The 20,880-nt window shown below is 42.0% G+C and overlaps 1 protein-coding gene across 4 annotated transcripts in view; it reads right to left on the bottom strand.

Annotated features, from left to right (window-relative positions):
- Positions 1-668: 668 nt before the first annotated feature.
- The window catches only part of RASGRP3 (RAS guanyl releasing protein 3), a 108,192-nt gene continuing 87,980 nt past the window's right edge, over positions 669-20,880 (bottom strand). For all 4 annotated transcript variants that reach the window (XM_079791918.1, XM_079791921.1, XM_079791920.1 and 1 more), the window contains exons 13-18: positions 20,331-20,446; positions 17,929-18,076; positions 13,030-13,066; positions 10,257-10,382; positions 9,558-9,922; positions 669-4,670 (exon numbers count right to left, since the gene is read on the bottom strand). In XM_079791918.1, the coding sequence (XP_079648044.1) occupies positions 4,662-4,670; positions 9,558-9,922; positions 10,257-10,382; positions 13,030-13,066; positions 17,929-18,076; positions 20,331-20,446 (801 nt within the window). In that variant the 3' untranslated portion in view covers positions 669-4,661. The remainder of the gene's footprint in view (positions 4,671-9,557; positions 9,923-10,256; positions 10,383-13,029; positions 13,067-17,928; positions 18,077-20,330; positions 20,447-20,880) is intronic.

Below are 20,880 nucleotides of genomic sequence, written 5' to 3'. Positions count from 1 at the left end.
CAGAAAAGTTTAAAAAATAGTACAGTACATATCCATGTGCCTCGATTCAACAACTGTTACCATCTTGCCACATTTGCTTTATCTCTTTATGCAAAACTTTTTTTTTTTGACTGAACAATTTGAAAGTAAACTTCAGATATTGATTCTTCATCCCTAACTACATCAACAGGCATCTTCTAAAAATAAAGACATTCTCCTGAAAACCCTAAATTCACTTATCAACTGAAGTGAATGAGCATTCAATACATCATTTAATATAAGGTCCATATTCCCCGGTTGCTCCCTGAAAACATCTGCTTTATTTATTTTTTGGATCCAGAGTCCAAACAAGGCTTACAACATTGCATTTGGTGGGTTGCGTTTCATTTGGTTCGTGTGTTTTATCGGATCCAAAACTGTTCCTCCCCCTCCTTTTTCAGGTTTTTATGACAATTTATTTTTGAAGGGCTTAGGCCAGCTGCTGTGGTCATGCTTCCCTTATGCTATTATATATAAACTGCAAGTCACTGAATGTGAATGCCAACGTGCTCGCCATTAACATTTTAAAGAGAAAATTAAGTAAATATTTTGGTTTGAGGTCCAAGTAGTCTCTAGACTTCAGCAGGCAGGATTTGGATGCAGCTGGAGAAAGCTATTTCCTGATGAGCCTTAAATTCCAAGTAGCTTCCTATCATCACCACTTTGAATGAATGGTTGTAAAATAAATGACGTACTTTTTATTTTATTTTTAAAATACATTTTTATTGATTTCAGAGAGGAAGGGAGCGGGAGAGAGAGAAACATCAACGATGAGACAATCATTAATTGGCTGCCTGTACACCCCACACTGGGGATCAAGCCCACAACCTCAGCATGTGCCCTGACTGGGAATCAAACTGTGACCTCCTGGTTCATAGGTCCATGGTCAACCACTGAACCACACCGGCCAGGCATACTTTTTAGTTTAAAAATTAGTTTTTGTTTCCTTCTTGTCTCCCTGTAGTTCTTTCGAGAGATAGCCTCTTAATCAGGTTTATATTTTGCCCTATTTTTCTCTAAACTCATTTACATTTTACCCATTTGGTTTCTTTATCTTGCCTACTTATTTTCAAACAGAGCAAGAATAACTGATCTTAGAAAACGGACAAAAACTAACTACACACAGTGCCAGGAATAAGAAAAACTTTGAATATTTTTCACTTATGCTTCTTTGCTTGGATAAGACTTATTTGACACAAAAGTTAGTTGTTGTTTTTTTAATATATATTTTATTGATTTCAGAGAGGGAGAGGAAGAAATATAGAAGCATCAATGATGAGAGAGAATCATCTATTGGCTGCCTTCTGCCCCCCACCGTGCCCGGCAAGTCCCCTGACCATGGAATCAAATCGTGACCTTCTGGCTCATAGGTTGAAGTTCAACCACTTAGCCATGCTGGTCTGGTGACACAAAATTTAGTTAAATTGTGTATTTAGAGCCTCCAAAGTACACAGCCCTGTATCACATAGAGTCTGAGATCTTGAAGACAATTTTAGAGTAGAACCTCCTTAGTTGAAAAATAGCATTCGCTAATTTAAAAGGTCTTTACAGTGTATTTTTACAAATATTATTTGACTTGATCTTTATAACAACTCTATGAGGTAGTTGAGGAAGGTGGTGAAAACTCTTTTTCAAATAATGAAATTGAGGCTCAAATAGGATCTCATGACTCTAAGGGAGAAAGATGGGATTTAAATCTGGTTGTGGATTGCATACCAAAGGTATATTGTAATCTCATTTGACTGAAATTACCTCCTCAGCCGTTTAGAGCAGTGGTCACCAACCTTTCAGACCTCACGGATCACTAGTGGTCCACAGACCACCGGTTGGCGAAAGCTGGTTTAGAGTCTTGTATATTTTGGCAAAATCAATGTGTTTATCTTAGGAATATTATGCTCTTACTATTAATAACAGTTCTCTTCTGTAGGAGCCCTGCATTATTAAATACCAAACCCCTCTGACTTTTGGAGAGTCTCTGTTACCAGAGAAATCTGGGGACATTATGGCTCTAAAAAGCAACCACTCAACCTAAATTGTTCTAATACCATTAGGGCCGCCCTCTGGTTTAGGCAGATATAAACATGCCTCAACCCAATTTGTATGTCCTTCCATGAAGACCCAGTTGCATCGTATAGCATATCCTCTCCTGGTACCTAATAATATTCACTGTTAAGAGTTTTGTTTTTGCTTTCCACCTAAAAGGTGACCACGATCATCAAAACCACAAAAGGAAGGTCTGGCGGAATATCCTTCTGCTCCACCATGGGTTCGCCTATTTTGTTTATTTTGCTGATTATGAGAAATGGGTAGATTGGAATCATCACAATCGCCATTGGTTGTGAGTAAATGAGTATAATCTTAATTATCAAGTTGCTCAGTATGGACTCAAATTTCTACAAATAGTATAGTGTATGTACATATTTATATACATATACACACATATAGTTTATACATATGTACACACATATGTTTGTTTTATTTTATTTTGTTTGTGTTTGCTTTTTACTCAAAAGTAGCCCATACTGAGTGGCAAGAATATAATTGCTCTGAAAAGAAAAAGAACAGTCTAACATTTATTAACAAGTTTCTTCCTGAATTTTCTTAAATTAAAACAACAACAACAACAACACAAGAAAGATTGCTTGTACTTAAACTGCCATTTTCTGTTTTTAATTTTGTTAGCATGTATTTCATTGCATTTAGGAATAAGAATAGATAGCATAGCCGAAACTGGTTTGGCTCAGTGGATAGAGCGTCGGCCTGCGGACTGAAAGGTCCTGGGTTTGATTCCGGTCGGGGGCATGTACCTTGGTTGCGGGCACATCCCCAGTGGGGGTTGTGCAGGAGGCAGCTGATTGATGTTTCTAACTCTCTATCCCTCTCTCTTTCTCTCTGTAAAAAATCAATAAAATATATTTAAAAAAAAAGAATAGATAGCATATATACATAAAACCAACACTTGGGGGTGGCTGTTTACCTTCTGAGGTGTTTCCATATGGTGAATTCTCATATTACTTGGCTTAGTCACGGCTCCTTCAACTAATAACTTGGTTTAATTTTCAGTATCTCTGCAAATCCATCTCCGAATCGCACAATTATGCCAGTTCTAGCAAATTTGGGACTGTATTTTAAGCAACCACCTTGCCTTAATGCCCACAGGCTCTCAGCTTCTGAGAGTAGAGACCAAGCATTGCTTGTCTTTGTGCATCTAGCATAGGAAATGCCTAGAGCAGGTAGGTGCTCAACAAATGTTTGCTGAGCAGAACTGTCCTCAATGACCTAATGGGAAAAGAGAAAAAAAGGCTATTTTTTACTGACGTGACTGCCCCAAATAGAAATGAATTCAGCCTTACATGGACTATTTATACACTTAAATTTCCAAATGTAGACCAGTGCACCTCTGTGGGTACAGTTCTAACTGGTCACTTGGTAGCAGGTCATTGCCCTCATCCCCAGGCTCAATCCCATCTCCACTTTTGAACATCTTAAACCAAGTGCTCTCTCCTCTCATCATGTAACAAACAGGCCCACGTAGAGTTATTTTGGGTCAAAAATATATATAAAAAGATATATAAAATATTGACACTAAAATTTTAAACGAAATCTTGTTCACCAAAGCTGGTTTGTGATTTGCTTCCTATGACGCTCTTTAATTACGGATGGCAATTTCTTAGGGCTCTTTTACAGCCCCAAATTCTCTCTTTTAACAAATAAAATACTTAGAACTATTTTGAGTTTTTAAAAATAGATGGTTGTTTTGTATTTCACTAAGTGGTGTGTGTTTCTTCTAAATTTTATCCCCAAAGATTTGAACTGATTTTTTGTGGTTCACATTTCTTAATAGCAGTTTTAATAGAAGTCTTGATAAAGATGACTAACCCTAGTCAGGTGGGACAAGAAGAGTTAATTTTCAAATGACAAAATTCATAATTTATGGCAATTGTAAATATTAGGAATTTTTTTTATTAGGAGAGTTTTCATGGCTGTGTCGGAGCTTCTTAGTGATGCAGAATTGGTAAGACTTATGTGATATATAAATGTGTGACTTATTACACATCCTAATAGCAACCATATGATAAAAAAAAAAAAACAATGTAAACAGCTTCTCCTTGCATCAGATGGTCATTTAGAAGAATCACTGCCTTCCAGGATCTGAATAGCATCCTTGTCCCTCAAGAAAATGTTAAGTCCTGGTCCCATCCAAAAAGCACACAAAAAACCCTCAAGATCAACTTCTCATTAACCCCTGCCCCCCAAAAAAAAAGTTTATAAAAATACTGAAATAATATTCTCACAAAAAAAAGCAAAGTCTGATAGAGAGTAAGTATCAAGTACATGCACAAAAGCTTCCATTTCACCCGTATATGAATGGCTCTAGAGAAAGATACATGAGAAAACCACCAACTACATAACACAGTCTTTGCGGCACCTAACCAGGGGCGGGGGCGGGGAGGAAATAAATAGTTCATAGGGCAAGTCCTCTGTCCCATAGTGCAATCAGGGAGATCCCCCGGTGTCACTAGGCAGTAAACGTCCACATATCTTTTCAGGTAACTTCCTGAGAGTTGGACTGTTCTTCCGAGTTTCTCATCTTGCTCCTTCCAAATGCCAACGAGATTGCGTTCGGTGTCTTCAGCCTGAAGTCAGCCATCCTGCAATACAAATCAGAACCTGTTGCATGGCTGCGTCTCATTGAACAAAATAAGAGTGCTCCTAGAGTGCTGTCTATTTGAAGGGCCATCTCAAGTGATCAGAATCTGTACTCTCAAGATTTAGAGAGAATTAAAAGATCATGTATCCACCCAGCACATGAAATCCTAAAGGCGTCCATACAGAGGCTCCCATCCAATAAGGATGCTTGCCAATAAGGACACTTCTCCCTACAGGGTACTCTACAAAGCATTGGTCCCTGAAATATCCCTTGTGGAGGTTTCCCTGTTATTTTATCTATCTATCTATCATCTATCTATCTATCTATCTATCTATCTATCTATCTATCTATCTATCGTTCTCACCCAGGGATATTTTTTCCATTGATTTTTTTTTTTTTTTTTTTTTTTAGAGAGTGGAAGGAAAGGAGGAAGGGGAGAGAGAAACATTGATATGAGAGAGACACATCAATTGGTCGTCGCATGTACACATCCCGACTGGGGCCGGGGATCGAGCCTGAAACCAAGGTATGTGGCCTTGACAGAATCAAACCCGTGACTCTTCAGTCTAGGGCTGACGCTCTAACCACTGAGAAAAACTGGCCAGGGCAAGGTTTCCCTTTTAGAAATTCATAATATATATTAGTATAAGGATACTGAGAAAATTTATAAGGGAAAAAGATCTATATCTATACTGATATTTATAGGTATACATAGATAAACATTTGTCTAGTCCACCATTTCCTAGCCTTTCTATGTTTAATTATTTTAAGTTAGCAGAAAATAAAAAACAAAGAAGCATTATAAAGAAAATATGCATATTCTTACTGCCAAGAGAGTAATCTTGACCTTTTCTTGCCATCCAAGGGCCCAATGATCATTGGTGGAATGGTATCCACCACCACAGAAAATGTCCACACCCTTATATTTCAAAATGAATGCAAGTCCTGGAACTCCACGGAAGGAAAAGCACAGATCATAAATCCAACTACTTTCTTTGTCTGTTTAACATTTTTACTTATCGGACTCATAAATATCATCTGAACCTAAATAATAAATGTGTAGATCATTCCTTCTAAAGCCATTCATTGGTCTTGCTCGATAGAAAAACTCTTAAATTTGAAAACTCCTACATATTTAACTCTTGGTGTAATTTTGTTACATTTTTTTCCTGCTTGCCTTTTCCCTAAACAAGGGTAAATATCTTATTTGTTGCTGATTTGGGTGAGGGTTAAGACTGTACACCAATACATTTTACATAAGAACATACTATCTTCTTCAATTAGCACAAATAAAATTAAGTTCTAGTGATCAGTGAACCATCTCTGTGATTTATGAGATCAGAAAATTGAAAGGGTAAGGGAACACATGAACATAAAGGTCCAATATTTAAAGAATCAAATGAAGATCTTTGTTTCTATTTCCTTATAGAGATTGAAGATCAGGAAATCTTACCCATGTATGATAAGTGGATGTTCTACACCTAACCCAGAGCAAGGTTTAAGCAACTAGAATGGTGCTAGCCAACGGAAGTGACCTCATGGCTAGTTAAACAAACACAGGTACGCATCTGAATTCAAAGATGGTCCATGGGCACCCTATTACTCTACCACAGAAGCTCTTTTCCTGAGATTTCAATAACAGCCACATTGCTCATGGCAATAGCCTCTGCGGGCTGAAGTGATACTTGGAGTAACTAGTACAATTTTAGGCACCATCCAAAAATTCTAACACTGACTCCTCGCTACTTTTTGGATTGCAGACCTTCTTAAGAAACTCTGCCCCGAAATGAGCATAGGTGCACGTATAATTTTACATAAAATATAATGCACTTTCATGAATTTCCTGAAGCCTTTTTTTAGACCCTAAGATCCCTTGCCCTACGATATCTTCTTCTATCACCAAATCATGAATTTTTTCCTACCCATCTTTATATTCCAAGCTTGAACTATGTTAGACCATTAAAAGAAATACTGGATAGGACTGAAATATTTGCCAAGATGATTAGTAGGGGGAACATTAAAAATAAAGTTGGGCTCTGGCTGGTGCGGCTCAGTTGCTTTTAGCATCGTCCCATACACTGAGAGGTTGCTGGTTCCATACCTGGTCACAGCAAATGCCCGGGTTTGGGGCTCTATCCCCAGCAGGGGGTGTGTAGGAGGCAGCCAATCAATGTTTCTCTCCCTCTCTCTCTCTCTTTCCCTTTTCCTTCCTCTCTCTCTAAAATCAATAAAAATGTATTAAAAAATAAAAATAAATAAAGTTGGTATTGCAAATATACAAAGACAGAAAGTAAATTAGTTGGTTACCTAAGGCTGGGCTAGGTAGGAAGATGAGAAATGAATAATGGGCACAGGGTTGTTTTTTTTGTTGTTTTTTTTTTAATGATATAAATGTTCTAAAATTAGAATGTAGTGATGGTTGTGCATCATTGTGAATATACTTAAAACCATTGAATTATACACTTTAAATAGGTAAATTTTATAGTATGTAAATTATATGTCAGTGAAGCTGTTTTTTAAAGTTGGTGTTATAAGAGCCCTGGCCAGTGTGGCTCAGTTGGTTGGGCATCATCCCATGCACTGAAAGGTTGCCTGTTCGATTCCTGGTCAGGACACATGCCTGGGTTTTAGGCTTGATCCCTGGTGGGGCGTGTGCAGGAGGCAGCTGACCAATCTCACATCAATGTTTCTCTCTCTTGCGTTTTCTCTCTCTAAAAACCAATAAAAGATATATATATTTTAAATTTCTTTATTGATTAAGGTGTCACATATTTGTCCTCATTCCCCATTCCCATCCCACACCCCTCCCCACGGATGCCCCCACCCCCCTGTTGTCCTTAACCATTGGTTAGGCTCTTATGCATGCACACAAGTCCTTTAGTTGATCTCTCCCCCCTACCCCCACCCTCCCTCTAAGGCCCGACAGTCCGATCGATGCCTCCTTGTTTCTGGGTCTGTTCTTGTTCATCAGTCTATGTTGTTCATCATTTCCCCTAGATGAGTGAGATCATGTGTTACTAGAAATATACTTATAAGAACCAAATGTGAGACGAGCAATAATAGTTATGCTGACAGGCAAATGAATCAGTCTGTAGTGAGTTTCTTTCTGGACCAACAGTTCTTTTGAGACCCAATTTCAATGTCCACCAGTTCCTTATGTGTACATGTCAGCACTGACTTTTCAGCTCTGGATGGTGGACAAATGGTGGTAATGCAGGTCCGACTCCCTCTGGTTTGGTCTCGCCCGGACCCAGGGGCGTGGCCTCACCCGGACCCAGGGGCGCGTGGCCTCACCCGGACCCGGGATCCAGCCTCACCAGGACCCAGGGGCACGCACCCTCACCTGGACCTGGGGGCATGCAGCCTCACCCAGGCCCGGGACCCAGCCTCATCCGGACCCAGGGGCGCGTGGCCTCTCCCAGACCCAGGGGTGCAGCCTCACCCAGACCCGGGACCCAGCCTCACCCGGACCCAGGGGCGCGTGGCCTCACCCGGACCTGGGATCCAGCTTCACCTGGACCCGGGGGCGCGCGGCCTCACCTGGTCCTAGGGGCTCGTGGCCTCACCCGGACCCAGGGGCGCGCGGCCTCACCCGGATCAGGGGGCGTGCGGCCTCACCCGGGCCCGGGACCAATAAAAGATATTAAAACAAAGTTGGTGTTATAAGAAAGGAAAAAAAATGGCTCAGCAGGAACTTACAATAAACTTCATCTGACTGAAGCTATGTGTGGCCTCCTTATTGTCTTCAGTGACGAAGGAACTAGAGGAATTTTAATTAAAGGTCATTGGAGTTTGTCTCATCCTGGGAAACTATGGAGACTATGTGTTTAGGTCTCCTGAGGAGTGTGGAATGTGGAGGACCACCCATAAGAATAAAGAGCACTGGCTTGATCCAATAGGATCTCTGCCTAACCCAATATTCGGTTTATGAGACGGATTCAATAGGCAGACAATGGCTGCCCTCCATGATATTGCTTTGAAGGTTAGGAATATGACACCAATTTCCCCAAATCCTTTTTCTTAATACACTATGAATTGTTGACTAATAAATTTATCTAAGTCCATCTTGAATCAATTTATATTTTCAGCTTGTTCTAACAAGTTCCATATGCTTCCCAATTTGCTTTGGATGATTTGAGTGTAATTTTTGTGTGGAGGCAGAGTCTAGCTTAGAGAACTGTGAGGTCCCCATGTCTCATTCTCACTACCCCCTTCTCCATGAGGCTGTCAAAGCCTCCTTTTATTTATTTTTTAAAAATATATTTATTGATTTCAGAGAGGAAGGGAGACGGAGAGAGAGATCAATGATGAGAGAGAATCATTGATCGGCTGTCTCCTCCATGCCCCCCACTTTGGAATCAAGCCCACAGCCCAAGCATCTATCCTTGACCGGAATCGAACCAGGGACCCTTCAGTCCACAGGCTGACACTCTATCCACTGAGCCAAATCAGCCAGGTCAAAGCCTCCTTTTAAAATAGGGGTAAGAGTTTCCAACTCTCCTTTATCTACCAGTCTTTCACTTCCACTACCTCCTGATTCTAACTGGGAAAACTAAGCTGATTAGTATAGCACACTGGTAAAATGAATACACACACCAGTCACAGGTCCCTGGGACATAATCTCAGTACACAGACATGGCCACCTTCACTAAGTTTTAGGACACAACCAGTTCAATTTTATATGTGACAAAACTGAGGTCCAAAGAGAAGAAACTATTTTGCCCAGGGTCACATAACCAGCCAGTGGGAAAATCAAAAAGTGACATGTCTTGATTCCCAACCATTCCGCTTTCAAAACTACCAGACTGCCTCCTGAACTCACTGTAACACTCATCTGAGCCCTGCCAGCTTCTCTTCTGATTTATTTGTGGTTTGACCCAGCACTGACCTCACCATCCTGTCTGGTTTCACCCATGTCTGCTTCATCCTGGTCAGGTTCAAACTCGGTGCCCCGGTCAACAACATCCACGCCAGCCTGTACCCTGGGCTTCTCATTTTCCCACTTGGCAAAGCCTTTGTCCTTTGCTGCTTTGTCATGGAACTTGGATTTCATCTTGGGGAAGGTGTGGGACCCTGAGTCTCCCCAGCCAGCCTCTGACCATACAGGCTCAGTCTGGGTGGCCTGGCTGGTGGTGGCCCGCTGCAGCCTCACGGAGATCTTGCGAGAAGAGCCTGTAACCAGCGTGATGGCTCTGCTGTCCAGGTCTTGGTGTCCAGCAGCGACGTCAGGGAACTCGAACACCTCATCCTGCACTGGAAGGGGGAAAATTATTGTGATTATTTGGCATCTGATTGCTTCATAGCAAACCATCGAGGTTGGTACAAACAATAGGAGTCTGACAGGTCAGGTCCCAGAGCAACAGGCAAGAGGCAGAATGAAATTGGCTTCAGGTGAATTGCATGTTAGACCTGAAAGCAGAGAGGAGTGAGGGGAATTCAAGGCTGTAGCCGCTGCTGCTCACCCTGAAGAATGCCTTGGTGTTTATAACGACTCTGACCAGGTTTAGATCCAGAACCCAACCGAGGTCCAGGTGTGGGAAGGGGAACAGAGAGAAATCGGGGTAGTAAAGAAAGTAGAGGACATTACCTGGGGGCAATGAGGGGCTTCCAGGCAGCGACCCATGACCACTGCCCAAGGAGGGGGCCCGGGCAAATCTCCTGCAGGCCAGAACCAGGAGGTCTTTGCACTGCTTGTGACAATTGGCTCCGCAGTCTGAAAAATCCCAAAGCATCACAGGTGGTTAGTGAGAACCAAGTGCCTCTGGTGCTGACTGGGCTTCCAGGGTTGCACTTGAGCAGTTCACCCTCCCTCCTCCATCCTGGATTCTGTGTTGAGGCTCAGAGCCCGACTCAGGCCCACGGGGCATGTCTAGGGGCTGGAAAAGGGCCAGTGGGACTCTTGCCAGCCTGGAATTCCTATAGTTCTCTTATATTTGTGCAGCTTCTTTTTCTACACAGATCATTGAGGTCCTGGGAGCCAACAAGCAGGGACTAGGTTGGGTGAGGAGTTTGCCTTTGCCCCAAACTAAATGCAAGTCACGTGAGTCTGAGGTTCTTTCCCAGGCCATGGATTCCCCACAGAGAGGAAGAATGGGGGCCAGAAGGAGAGTCTGTGAAATTTCCCATTAGAATGCTTTACTTAAGAAAATTAGAATATTAATTGCTACTTGGTGTAGAAATTTTTCATCTGATGCCATTCCTACATTTCCCTTAGATTCACTGAGCAGATAGGATAATTTTAAAGAGTATATTTCTCTCTTACCATCAGAGGACCTAATGATTTCCAATACCTATTTTCCCCCAAATGCTCTTATTTCAAATGGTCTTGTAATGAATGACATCACAGAAAGATCAAGTCATAATGACGTGTTCAGTCTATTTTAGTTTTTTCACTCTCTGTGCCTTTAAGAGAAAATGCCATATGTACAAAGATGATCCAAGAGTTTAACTGATATTCATCTTCATAAAATTGTGTGTGTGTGTGTGTGTGTGTGTGTGTGTGTGTGTGTTAGTGTGTCTGTCTTTTAGGGTACAAGGGACAGAAGCAGGATAAAACTAATGGGCAGTAAGATAATGGAGTTTCTTTGATGCTTAACAGTAAAAATCCAAGTTAGAAAAGTAAAAATCCAAATTAGACTAAGACACTGATACAAAGATCTAAAGGGAAGAATTTTGAGCACTAAAATGTGGCTCCCATTGAGATTCAGGAAAGCGTTCTGTTCATGCAAAATGAGGGCCAAGCACTGAAAGATGACTAGAGAAAAAAGGCATCACAAGGGATCAAGAGTAGTTTGAAGGCATCCTGTGATCAAGATGTCTCTTTCTGTTGTTTTGTGGTAGGCAGTTAGACAGACACGAGCAGAGCAAGGACAATGGGCCAGGTACAGAAGTCACCAGGGTGGAAAGCCCTGGGTGCCTAGCAAAGGGCAATTATAGGATGGGACCTCGTGCCCAAGGTGACCTTTCCTCCCCTAGCACATTGGTGGTCATGTGATTTGGATCCCCTGACCTTTCCTCCCTAGAGGTAACATCCTGGCCTCAGTTGTATTTCAGCTCAGTCCAGAAAAGCAGCAAAACCAGACCAGTGACCCCCAAGGCTGACCTCAGGACCAGCTGCATTGAAAAATGAACCCTTTGCCCTGGTGATAACCAATCCATCAAAGGAGAACCCGGTCCTGAAAGGACACACCTGGAAAGCTGCTGAATATTCTATGAGATCTTCCCCTGGGACCGCCCCTAAAATCTCCACCCTTAAAACCCTTAAGATGGAGGACCCAGCCCACTCTACCTTCTGGGGGCCCTGCGGAGCCTTTCCCTCCCTCCTCTTCTCCCTCCCCCTCCTCCCAGGAAAGTCAGTCACCTTTATCTTCCTCACTTCTAAGCTCCCACGGCCCTTCCTTGGTCTCTATAATTTGTTTCCTAAGCCCATTTTTTCTATGAATTACTTCTCCCACCTCTGTGATTTTCCAAATCAATGTTCTCTTATAGTTGAGGTCTTGGCTCTGAATTCTTTCCTAGCCTGAACTCAAGTACCGAGGTTGCTGAACCCAGGTCCGGTCCAACCCCACCAGTCTAGCACCTGGTGCCGTTCAGTTTTATTACATTTTTTATATTTTATTATATTTTTCAAGAGCCAACAGTTTTATTATATTTTTCAAGAGCATGATCAGATTCTTAAAAGAACCAGAACCAAGAGTCTGCATAAAAGATTCAGCAACTTCTTAAATCAAATATCAATCATGTAGAATACTCACAGGTTACGAGCAGCAAACACAGTCCTAAATGCCTAGTAATCTGCATGTGTATTACAGTCATCACATATGTATTTATTCAGTTTCTACATTTTAATTAAATGGGGGAGCTATATGAATTAATTCATTGAAAGGGACAAAAGTACATTTCAAGGTTTCTCTTCTCATCAACATCTGTGATTTAGTAGGGAAAGGAATAGCCGTGTGAGAGTGGAAAGCAATGCATATGTATTGGTTATGTGTGTGTTTTCCCCCTGAAGGATAAAGTTTTATAACACAGCATTTCGAGGCCTGTCCCACTTCAGAATTCCCACCTTATTTGATGCGTGCTGATAATTATGAGCATGATATTTTAGACATGGGGGCTAGATGTATGTGGGCTGATAGAAGTATGTGCTTCCTCTTCTAACAAGCTATGAAAACCCAGTCTGGGCTCCCCCAAACTCCAGGGAGTCCTTTCCTAGACACGTTAACTCCTCAGCTGCCAGTGGCCCCCAAGACCCAAGTTCTCCTTCATGCCAAGAGCTTTTGTGGTTTCATCAGACAAATTTGATTCTTGTCCCAAATGTCACCTGTAAAAAAGGTTAACACAGTAACATGTATATTTACCTTTGCATTTGTATCCTTGCTTGATAATGCCCCAGAGCTGTAACAAAAGACAAAGGGATGTCAGCGAATCTGAAGAAAAATCTGGAAAGAAAACAAGGCCCCCAAAGAAGGAAGTCCTGGGAAGCGTGATGACTAGTGGAGCACAAACAGGATGTAGCTGCCCCTGACACCCTTCCTGTCAGATAGAAGAACCCTCCCCCAGCCCGCTCCAGCTGGGGTGATAACAGGAATCCGGCTTCCCTTTTCTGTCTGGGAGCCAAATGGGAGCTGGGATGGGAAACTGACGTTGGTGCATTTATTGGACTTTAGCACCTGCGCTCTCAGCAAAATTCACGGGGGAGACCTTTTCTGTCTCCGGCTTTCATTTTCTTCATGCTGCTCTAGGCGCCCATTGGAGGGAATGACACGTTAAGCGCCCATCTTGTTTTGTCTTCCGAACAGAAAGTATAATGTCAGTCACTGGTGACTGACTGGGTGCTTAGCGTGTTAAGTGACCTGAGCAGTGCACATCCCACTGAAGCATTTATATTTTGCCAGGTTATCTTCTGAGTAACATTAGTACTTTGAGAGAACGCAGAAGAGGAAAGGATCTAGTATTTATTCGTGCATTCATTCTCTGCGTTTGCTCAGTGTTTGGCCTGAGCCAGAGCTGAGGGTGGGGGTGAGGGATGAAGGATGCAGAAAAGGCTCAGATTCTGCCAACCACGTAGGAAGTGAGATGTAGGAAGCGACGGAGCATTTTGTCCAGGCATTTCCGGGGCATCATCCTGGTGGTGTCACACTGGAAACTATGAAGAAGGGGCTTCCCCATGTTCTTTCCTGTGCCTGTCACAGCATTTGCATGTGGGTACCAGGGACACCAGGAACATACAGTGCGGATGGATGAAATGGGCTGAGCTTACGTGAAGAAGCTCACTCCGAACCTTTTCATGGTTAGGTTAGGTGACTGATACCTACTTAATAGAATAATTTTGAAAGCAGCCGGGCTGGTGGCCTACTGGGGCTGATGGAGATGTCACTCATAAGGCACTGCAGGGGAACAGTGCCCTGAGTGTAGGCACTATGGCCCTCTGCAGAGAATAAGTAGCCGCCAATGTGAAGTGATGCAGGGCATTATAAAGGCTGCTCCTTACCCTCCTCCTGACAAGAAAATCCCTCCAGTGGAGAGTGATTCCTTTGAGCCTTAAAAGTTATTTGGTTCTTCAGATTACATTATTAAGATGCAAATGACTCCTGGGGCAGGGCAACTTGTTACCTTGGGGACAAGAAGGATTATTAAGTCAACTGACTGGGCCCAGCTGGTGTGGCTCAGTGGTTGAACATGACCTATGAACCAGGAGGTCACAGCTCGATGTTCGATTCCCAGTCAGGGCACATGCTAGCGGTGCGGGCTCAATCCCCAGTGGGGAGGTGTGCAGGAGGCAGCTGATCAGAGATTCTCTCTCATCATTGATGTTTCTACCTCTCTCTTGCTCTCCCTTCCTCTCTGAAATCAATTAAAATATACATATACATATACATATACATATACATATACATATACATATGACAACTGACTGGAAGCAAGGCCTCAGGTGCCTAGAGTAACTGGACTAGGGTGGGAGGAGACAATACAGCAAAAGCAAGTGGGTGGTCAGGGCAGAGACATCATGTCAGAACCTTAAGGACCATCAAGATAATCTCATTTATTCCTTTTTTATAATAGATAAGTGTGACGATCCAGGAAATTAAATAAGTTGCAAGGTCCCATGTCTGGAAAACTTTGTAGTGATAAGAAATTGTTACCTCATTGAGTCCTTGGTAACAGCAATAACAATAATAATAATAATAGCTAAGGTGTATTGGAGAATAACAATAATAATCATAGCTAAGGTGTATTGGAGTCTTGCTATGGGAGAAGCACGGTTTTAAGCTCTTTATGTGCATTAACTCATTTGATGCTCACTCTCCCTGTGGTGTAGGAAATAATAATTTCCTCATTTTTACAGATGAGACTGAGCTGCAGAGCGGAGCATTCAGGTGGGAAGGCCTCATAGCTAGTAAGCAGGGAAAGAACAATGTGTCACTTGGAAGAAAGACAGGAAGCCACTGCTCCTGGGTGCCCTGTGTGGGGAGCAAAAGCCACTGATTTAGGACAAGAAAGGATACGTGTTAGGAAGCATCCTCCTATCCGGATATGACACATGATTAGCATAGCCGCAGGAACTGCTGAAAGAGAGACAGTCAAGCCCGAGTCCTCTCAGGAGGGGAAGTCAGGGTATTGCTTGTTGCCTCCTTACTTAGCAACTAGGAGACAACACTGGGCAGGAAGAGGCACTGGGTAGTGAGCCAGCCAAGGACAAGGAGAGGGTGGCCTCATGCAGATGAGTGTGTAGGAGTACTTCCCACGGTCCTTTGATTGAAGACCTCAGGCTGCTGTAACATTTGGGGGATTGATTGTGATGTAAGGAGCACTGGACCGGGAGTCAGGAGACCTGGAGATGAGTCACAGACCTGCTGCTAAGGTTCCATGTGACCTTAGGGAAGTCACTTAACTTCTCCAGACCCTGTAATAAGGGAATTAGCAAAACTCTTTCAGTTCTGGAATTCTAATTTTAAAATAAGTGTATTTTAAGCATTGTCTGTTTATATTTTTTACCCTTAAAATAGAATTTATTTCAAAAGCAGGTGGTCTAGTCACTGATAAATGGTTCTTTACATTCCTCTACAAAGCCTTTTAATTATATATCTAGAGAGTTTTATTTATTTTAAATATGTTTATATTGATTTGAGAGAGAGAGGAAGGGAGAGGGAGAAGCATCGATATGAAAGAGAAACATCAACTGGCTGCCTCCTGTACACTTCCTACTGGGAATCGAGCCCCAAACTCTGGCCTGTACCCTGACTGGGAATCAAACCAGCGACCTTTTGGAACACAGGCCAACGCTCATCCAACTGAGTCACACCAGCCAGGGCGAGAGTTATAGTTATAAATCCCTTTGGAACCAATGGGCTTTTAAAAATGTTTGTGAGTAAAGATCAAGTCAAATTGTAGCAACGATTAAATATATTTGGAAAAATAAAATAGGGATATTAAAATTTTAATGAGTTCATTTCATTAAGTTCCAAAAGTATCAAGGAACACTAAAATATATAAAATATATATTTACTCTGAGCTATGTGACAGGTAAGTATTAACCCCCTTTACAGACAGGAAAACAAAGAGATGGTCAATAACTTGGTCAAAAACAAAGAGTTAATATAAGGGACAGAGGTGAGATTCAAAGCCAGGATTCCTGACTCCATGTCTAGAGCTTTCTACCTCACCACAGCCGCATCAAGAACCTAGCGCCAGCAAATCTGCTCTGAGTTGGGGAGAGGAGAGTGGATGCACCCCGGAAACACTGCCGTGTTGTTTCTGTAGAACTGGTGACAGTCCTTTTCATGGAGAGACATCTGGAAGGACTGGAGAGCAGAGATAAGCTCCTGAGATTTGATAAGGGCCTCCAACTCTCACAACACACCAAAAGACAGACATCTCAACCTGACTTTCGGCTGAGCTGTGCCATGGCCTAACAGGTTTGCTGAGCTCCACTCTGCAATTGAGAGCTACACATGGCCTCATCCCACGTCAGTACCTTTCAGGTCTAGATACGTGCAAAAATTCCCACCAGAAGAGAGAAACACAAAAAGGAGACAGATTTCTTTTATGATCAAGTGGTCAGGTAATGCAATTCCAGTGGTGAAGCTCTCTTTCCCTGGGGGTGGGCCAAGAGAGCTTGTTAGGCTGGCCTTGCCCTTGACCACATCAGCCGCTGCGACCAGTTGGGGCCATCTTTGAGGTAACACTGCCTCTTATTTATCCATTGTCAGAGTGGTAGGTGCCTACACACAAAATCCTGTCTTTGGGGCCTCTCAAAGCTAGTTCTTCAAGAATGGGATGGGATGGGGGAAAATGTAATTTAGTAGTAGCATATACTATCAGCTGTGAATTCAATATGGGTCAACAGTGGGACTTGACGGCTGAATGAAGCTAACATAACTGAGCCAGGAGCAATAATCCTATTCTCTTGGCTGCTGGGCCACTCTTACGTAGAGAGCCACATTTTCCATCTTATTATAACTTGGGTATCAACTAGAAGATGAAGTCTTTGTTTAATACCAGGACCAAAGCTGACCTTAGTTGCCAAAGACTTATCAAATGTGGGGAAATGAAGTGTTTAATCTTCATTTGTTGCAGTGGTGTAGCTAGAGCACAGGATTCAGGTCAGAACACCTGCATTTGAGTCCCGGCTCTGGTCACCATTGGCTGTGCAATCCTGGGAAACTTGGGTTATCCTCTCTGGACCTCCTACCCTCACAAGCAAATAGGGAGAGTCAAATGCTCATGTCACAGCTAATAATGAGGATTAATTACACTAATGTCTACGGAAGTATTTCAAGTGCTGGGTAAATGTTATATCCATCCTCTCTCCAAAAACGTCTTTTTCCTTTTTGAGTTATAAATTACTGAGCCATGCCATGATGGATTTCTAGTGACTGACACCATATGAAATAAGAACTGGGAGGAACTGGCTAAGATGAATATCCTCCTTAATTGCACCACTTATGAGTATTAGTGATGAATGCCAGGGCTCATTGGGTGGAACGTTTGCCTGGCAGGGATTCAGTAGGAGAAATTGCTCACTAGAGTTAACAGGCTCACCAGTCTTCCCTATCTTGGCTAGCCCTGTATCCCTAGAAAGAACATAACTAAACCTGCAGATCTTGCTTTTGTTTTTTTAATTTAATTTTTAATTTCAGGGAGCCACCATGTTTAACTTCTGATCCAAGGCAGTCAACGGGTTCTGTTTAGTGAACCTTCTCACAATGCGGCACAAATAACCACAGACAAGAGGAACCAATGGGAGACAGACTTACAAATCCTGCACAGTGTTCACAGAAGGTTGGCTTGAGATAGGTCATCTCCTGAAAATTATGGATAAATCCTGGTCCCATTTTACAGTGTAGTTGGGACTTCGCTCTCAGGAAGTAAGCCATCATTTCATCTTTACTAATTAGGCCATCCCTGTGAAGAGAATCAAAGAAGGGAGGGATCTTTGAATACCATATTGCAAAGTGGTTGTCACACTTTAATCATTTACTCCCCCAAACCTTTTGTGGATGAAAGCAGGTGAGGAAGGTTCACTTCTCTGTTACATCTGAAGGAGGAGACGGCCTCTCATAGGCCAAAGGTTTGAAGTGCCAAAGGCTTTCTTAGTAAGCAGAAGATGTGTGTGTGTGTGTGTGTGTGTGTGTCCTGTGCACCATAGCACAGAAAGTCTCCTTTATTACTAAATAGGAACTTCCAGAAGGACATCTCCTTTCTACCCCTCGCCTTGCAACAGAGTTTGCAAGAATCAGACTGCAAGAGGAAGGCAGAAAACTGATCATTGGACCCACCATTCTCATATTTACTCAGTATGATGCCATCCAGGCCACTGCCATTGGTAACCCTCTCTTGGAGTCATCCTCTCTCAGCGGAAGTCTTGCTCCCATCCCCGCCTCTCCAGCCTCCTCGGGTTCTGCTCCCTCTCTCCACCCACTCCTCCTCTGTTTACAGATATGCTCAGGACTTCCTTCCTAAAAATGCCTTTCCTCAGTCCTGATGCCATCGCCTATACTTGTCTTTCCTCTCTTCTCTAATTCCAAAAGTTTTCAAAAAGAGTATTCATTAGATATTTTTTTCCATTCCTCCCATTACTCTTTATTCCACATGACCAGGTTTCTAACCTTACCATTCTGTTGAAACTGTCACAATGACATCCTCAAGTAGCTTTCTCTCATTCACTGAGCTTGTTCTCCTGCTGGCGGCATGTGAACAGGGATGCCTGTGTTTCCCTCCCTTTTCATGGCTCCTCTGCAGGACCCACTTCTTCCTTTTAGCTTCTACATGTGGGGAGAGGAGTCTCCGAAATCACATTCCTCAGGCCCCATCTTGGCTCTTACGCCTGGGAGTAAGACATCACACTGGGCAGAAGACATCACACTCTCCATCTCCAGCCCTGACTGTTCCCCTGAATCTTGGTGCTACATCTTCAGCAACCTGCTAGATAGAATCTCTTCCTGGATGGTCCATTTTCCTCTCAAAATCAACATATTTGACTGTCTGACCAAAGAAATCATGTAAGCTATCAATACTTCAAACCTTCATTTATTGGGGAACAAAAGTTGTATATCTGCTGGAAAGTCTCAGTTCCATCTAAAGTATCAGCAGAGAAAAAGAAATAAAGACTGGGAAATGATTTTAAGTGTATGTCCTATGTATGTGCTACTCATAGAAACAAACAAAGGAAAGAAGTGGGCAGCTTGTGGGTAACTTAACTTTTATTTTATAAAGGAAATTTTTGTTTTTAATAATTTAATTCATTTAAAATATTATTTGTTCTAGATATACAATAAAGATGAATTAAGTTTTTAAGACATTTATGATAAAGTACCAAGGCTTTCCTTGGTATGTTGAATTACATACAGCTTTAATTTTTAAAAATTTCTTACACCAACAAAAATATCAGAGGAATTTAACATGATATAATGTGGCCATATCACCAATATAAAATCCAGCATTTCATTATGGATGGTTTTTAAACTATGAATTAATCTCAGACAATTAAAAATTAACCAAATTATTAATGCCAGGCTTTCTTGGCAATTATTTTTTAATCATTTTTCCAATGAGCTGGGTTTGAGCCTCTATACTCATTTAATTTTTCAAGAATTATTTGAAGATAAAGAAAATTTTTGTTGTTGTTTATCAAGACAACCTTTGAGCTGGAAAGGAAAAAAAAATGGATGGGTGTATTCTTGGCTATCTGCAGCCATAACCTTCTCTCATGAAAACCACAAGTAATCAAAAAGTTAAAAAAAATAAAAAAAATAAAAAAATCTTACTTTCTTGGTGAGTTTGAAGATTGCCTGCAGGTTCACTGATGCTGAGAACTGTACCAGGCCAGCCCTAACACTAATTCTCCTCTACTTTTTTTTGATGGAGGTTTCGGGGTTGATGAACTAGCTAAACAGTAGAAATAATGTGGGAAATGGAGAGCTGGGCTAACTTGCAAGTGGGCGCTTGTACTCAGCACTGAAAATGTGAACTGTCCTGCGATTCCATCCAACCAGTCATGTTCATGGTCACCAGGAGAAAATTCAGTGAAAAGTTAGACTCAGCAACGCACTAGGATGGAAGCTGTCAAGATGTAAACGAACCATTTCCTTGTTCTCTTTTGATAATAATTTTCTGCTTCAGGAAAGTTGCATTAAAATATAACAAAATTAAGACTTACTGATCTTTGTCCAGCACACAGAAGGAATCCAAGAAGGGAAAATTGGCAGCTATACTTTCAAAGTCCTCTTGGGAGATGTACCCATCATGGTCATGGTCATAGTTTCTAAACACAGACTACAAAGGAAAGACAAATATTTATTGAATGACCACTTACAAGTCAGGCTCTGAACTTCTTATTGGGAAAGCAATGATAACTAGCATATTATTCTTTCCATCAAGGAGCTTAGAATCTCATGGGAGATATAAAAAACAACAACTCGAGAGCCTTTATGGTATAACAAGATAAGTACAATGCTATTGATAAAAACAGTGCGATGGGGTGGGAGAGGTGGCCTTAAAAAGGTTTCCCAGAGAAAACAGGTCTACACTGAGACCTCAGGGTTGCATAGGAGTTAAGCTTGGTGAATTCACAAATACCAATACCAAGACAATAGAAAATAAAGCTGTAAAATGTGAAACTTTTCAAAACTTAAAGTATGCTTTGAATGCAACTCCAATCAAAGTCCCAGTGGGAATCATTTTAAGTGAACAAACTAATTCTGAAGTTC

Source organism: Cnephaeus nilssonii (assembly GCF_951640355.1).
Source record: "Cnephaeus nilssonii genome assembly, chromosome: 15".
NCBI classification, from domain to species: Eukaryota; Metazoa; Chordata; class Mammalia; order Chiroptera; family Vespertilionidae; genus Cnephaeus; species Cnephaeus nilssonii.
The sequence above is the reverse complement of the archived record's forward strand: the minus strand, read 5'-3'. Positions and strand labels throughout refer to the sequence as shown.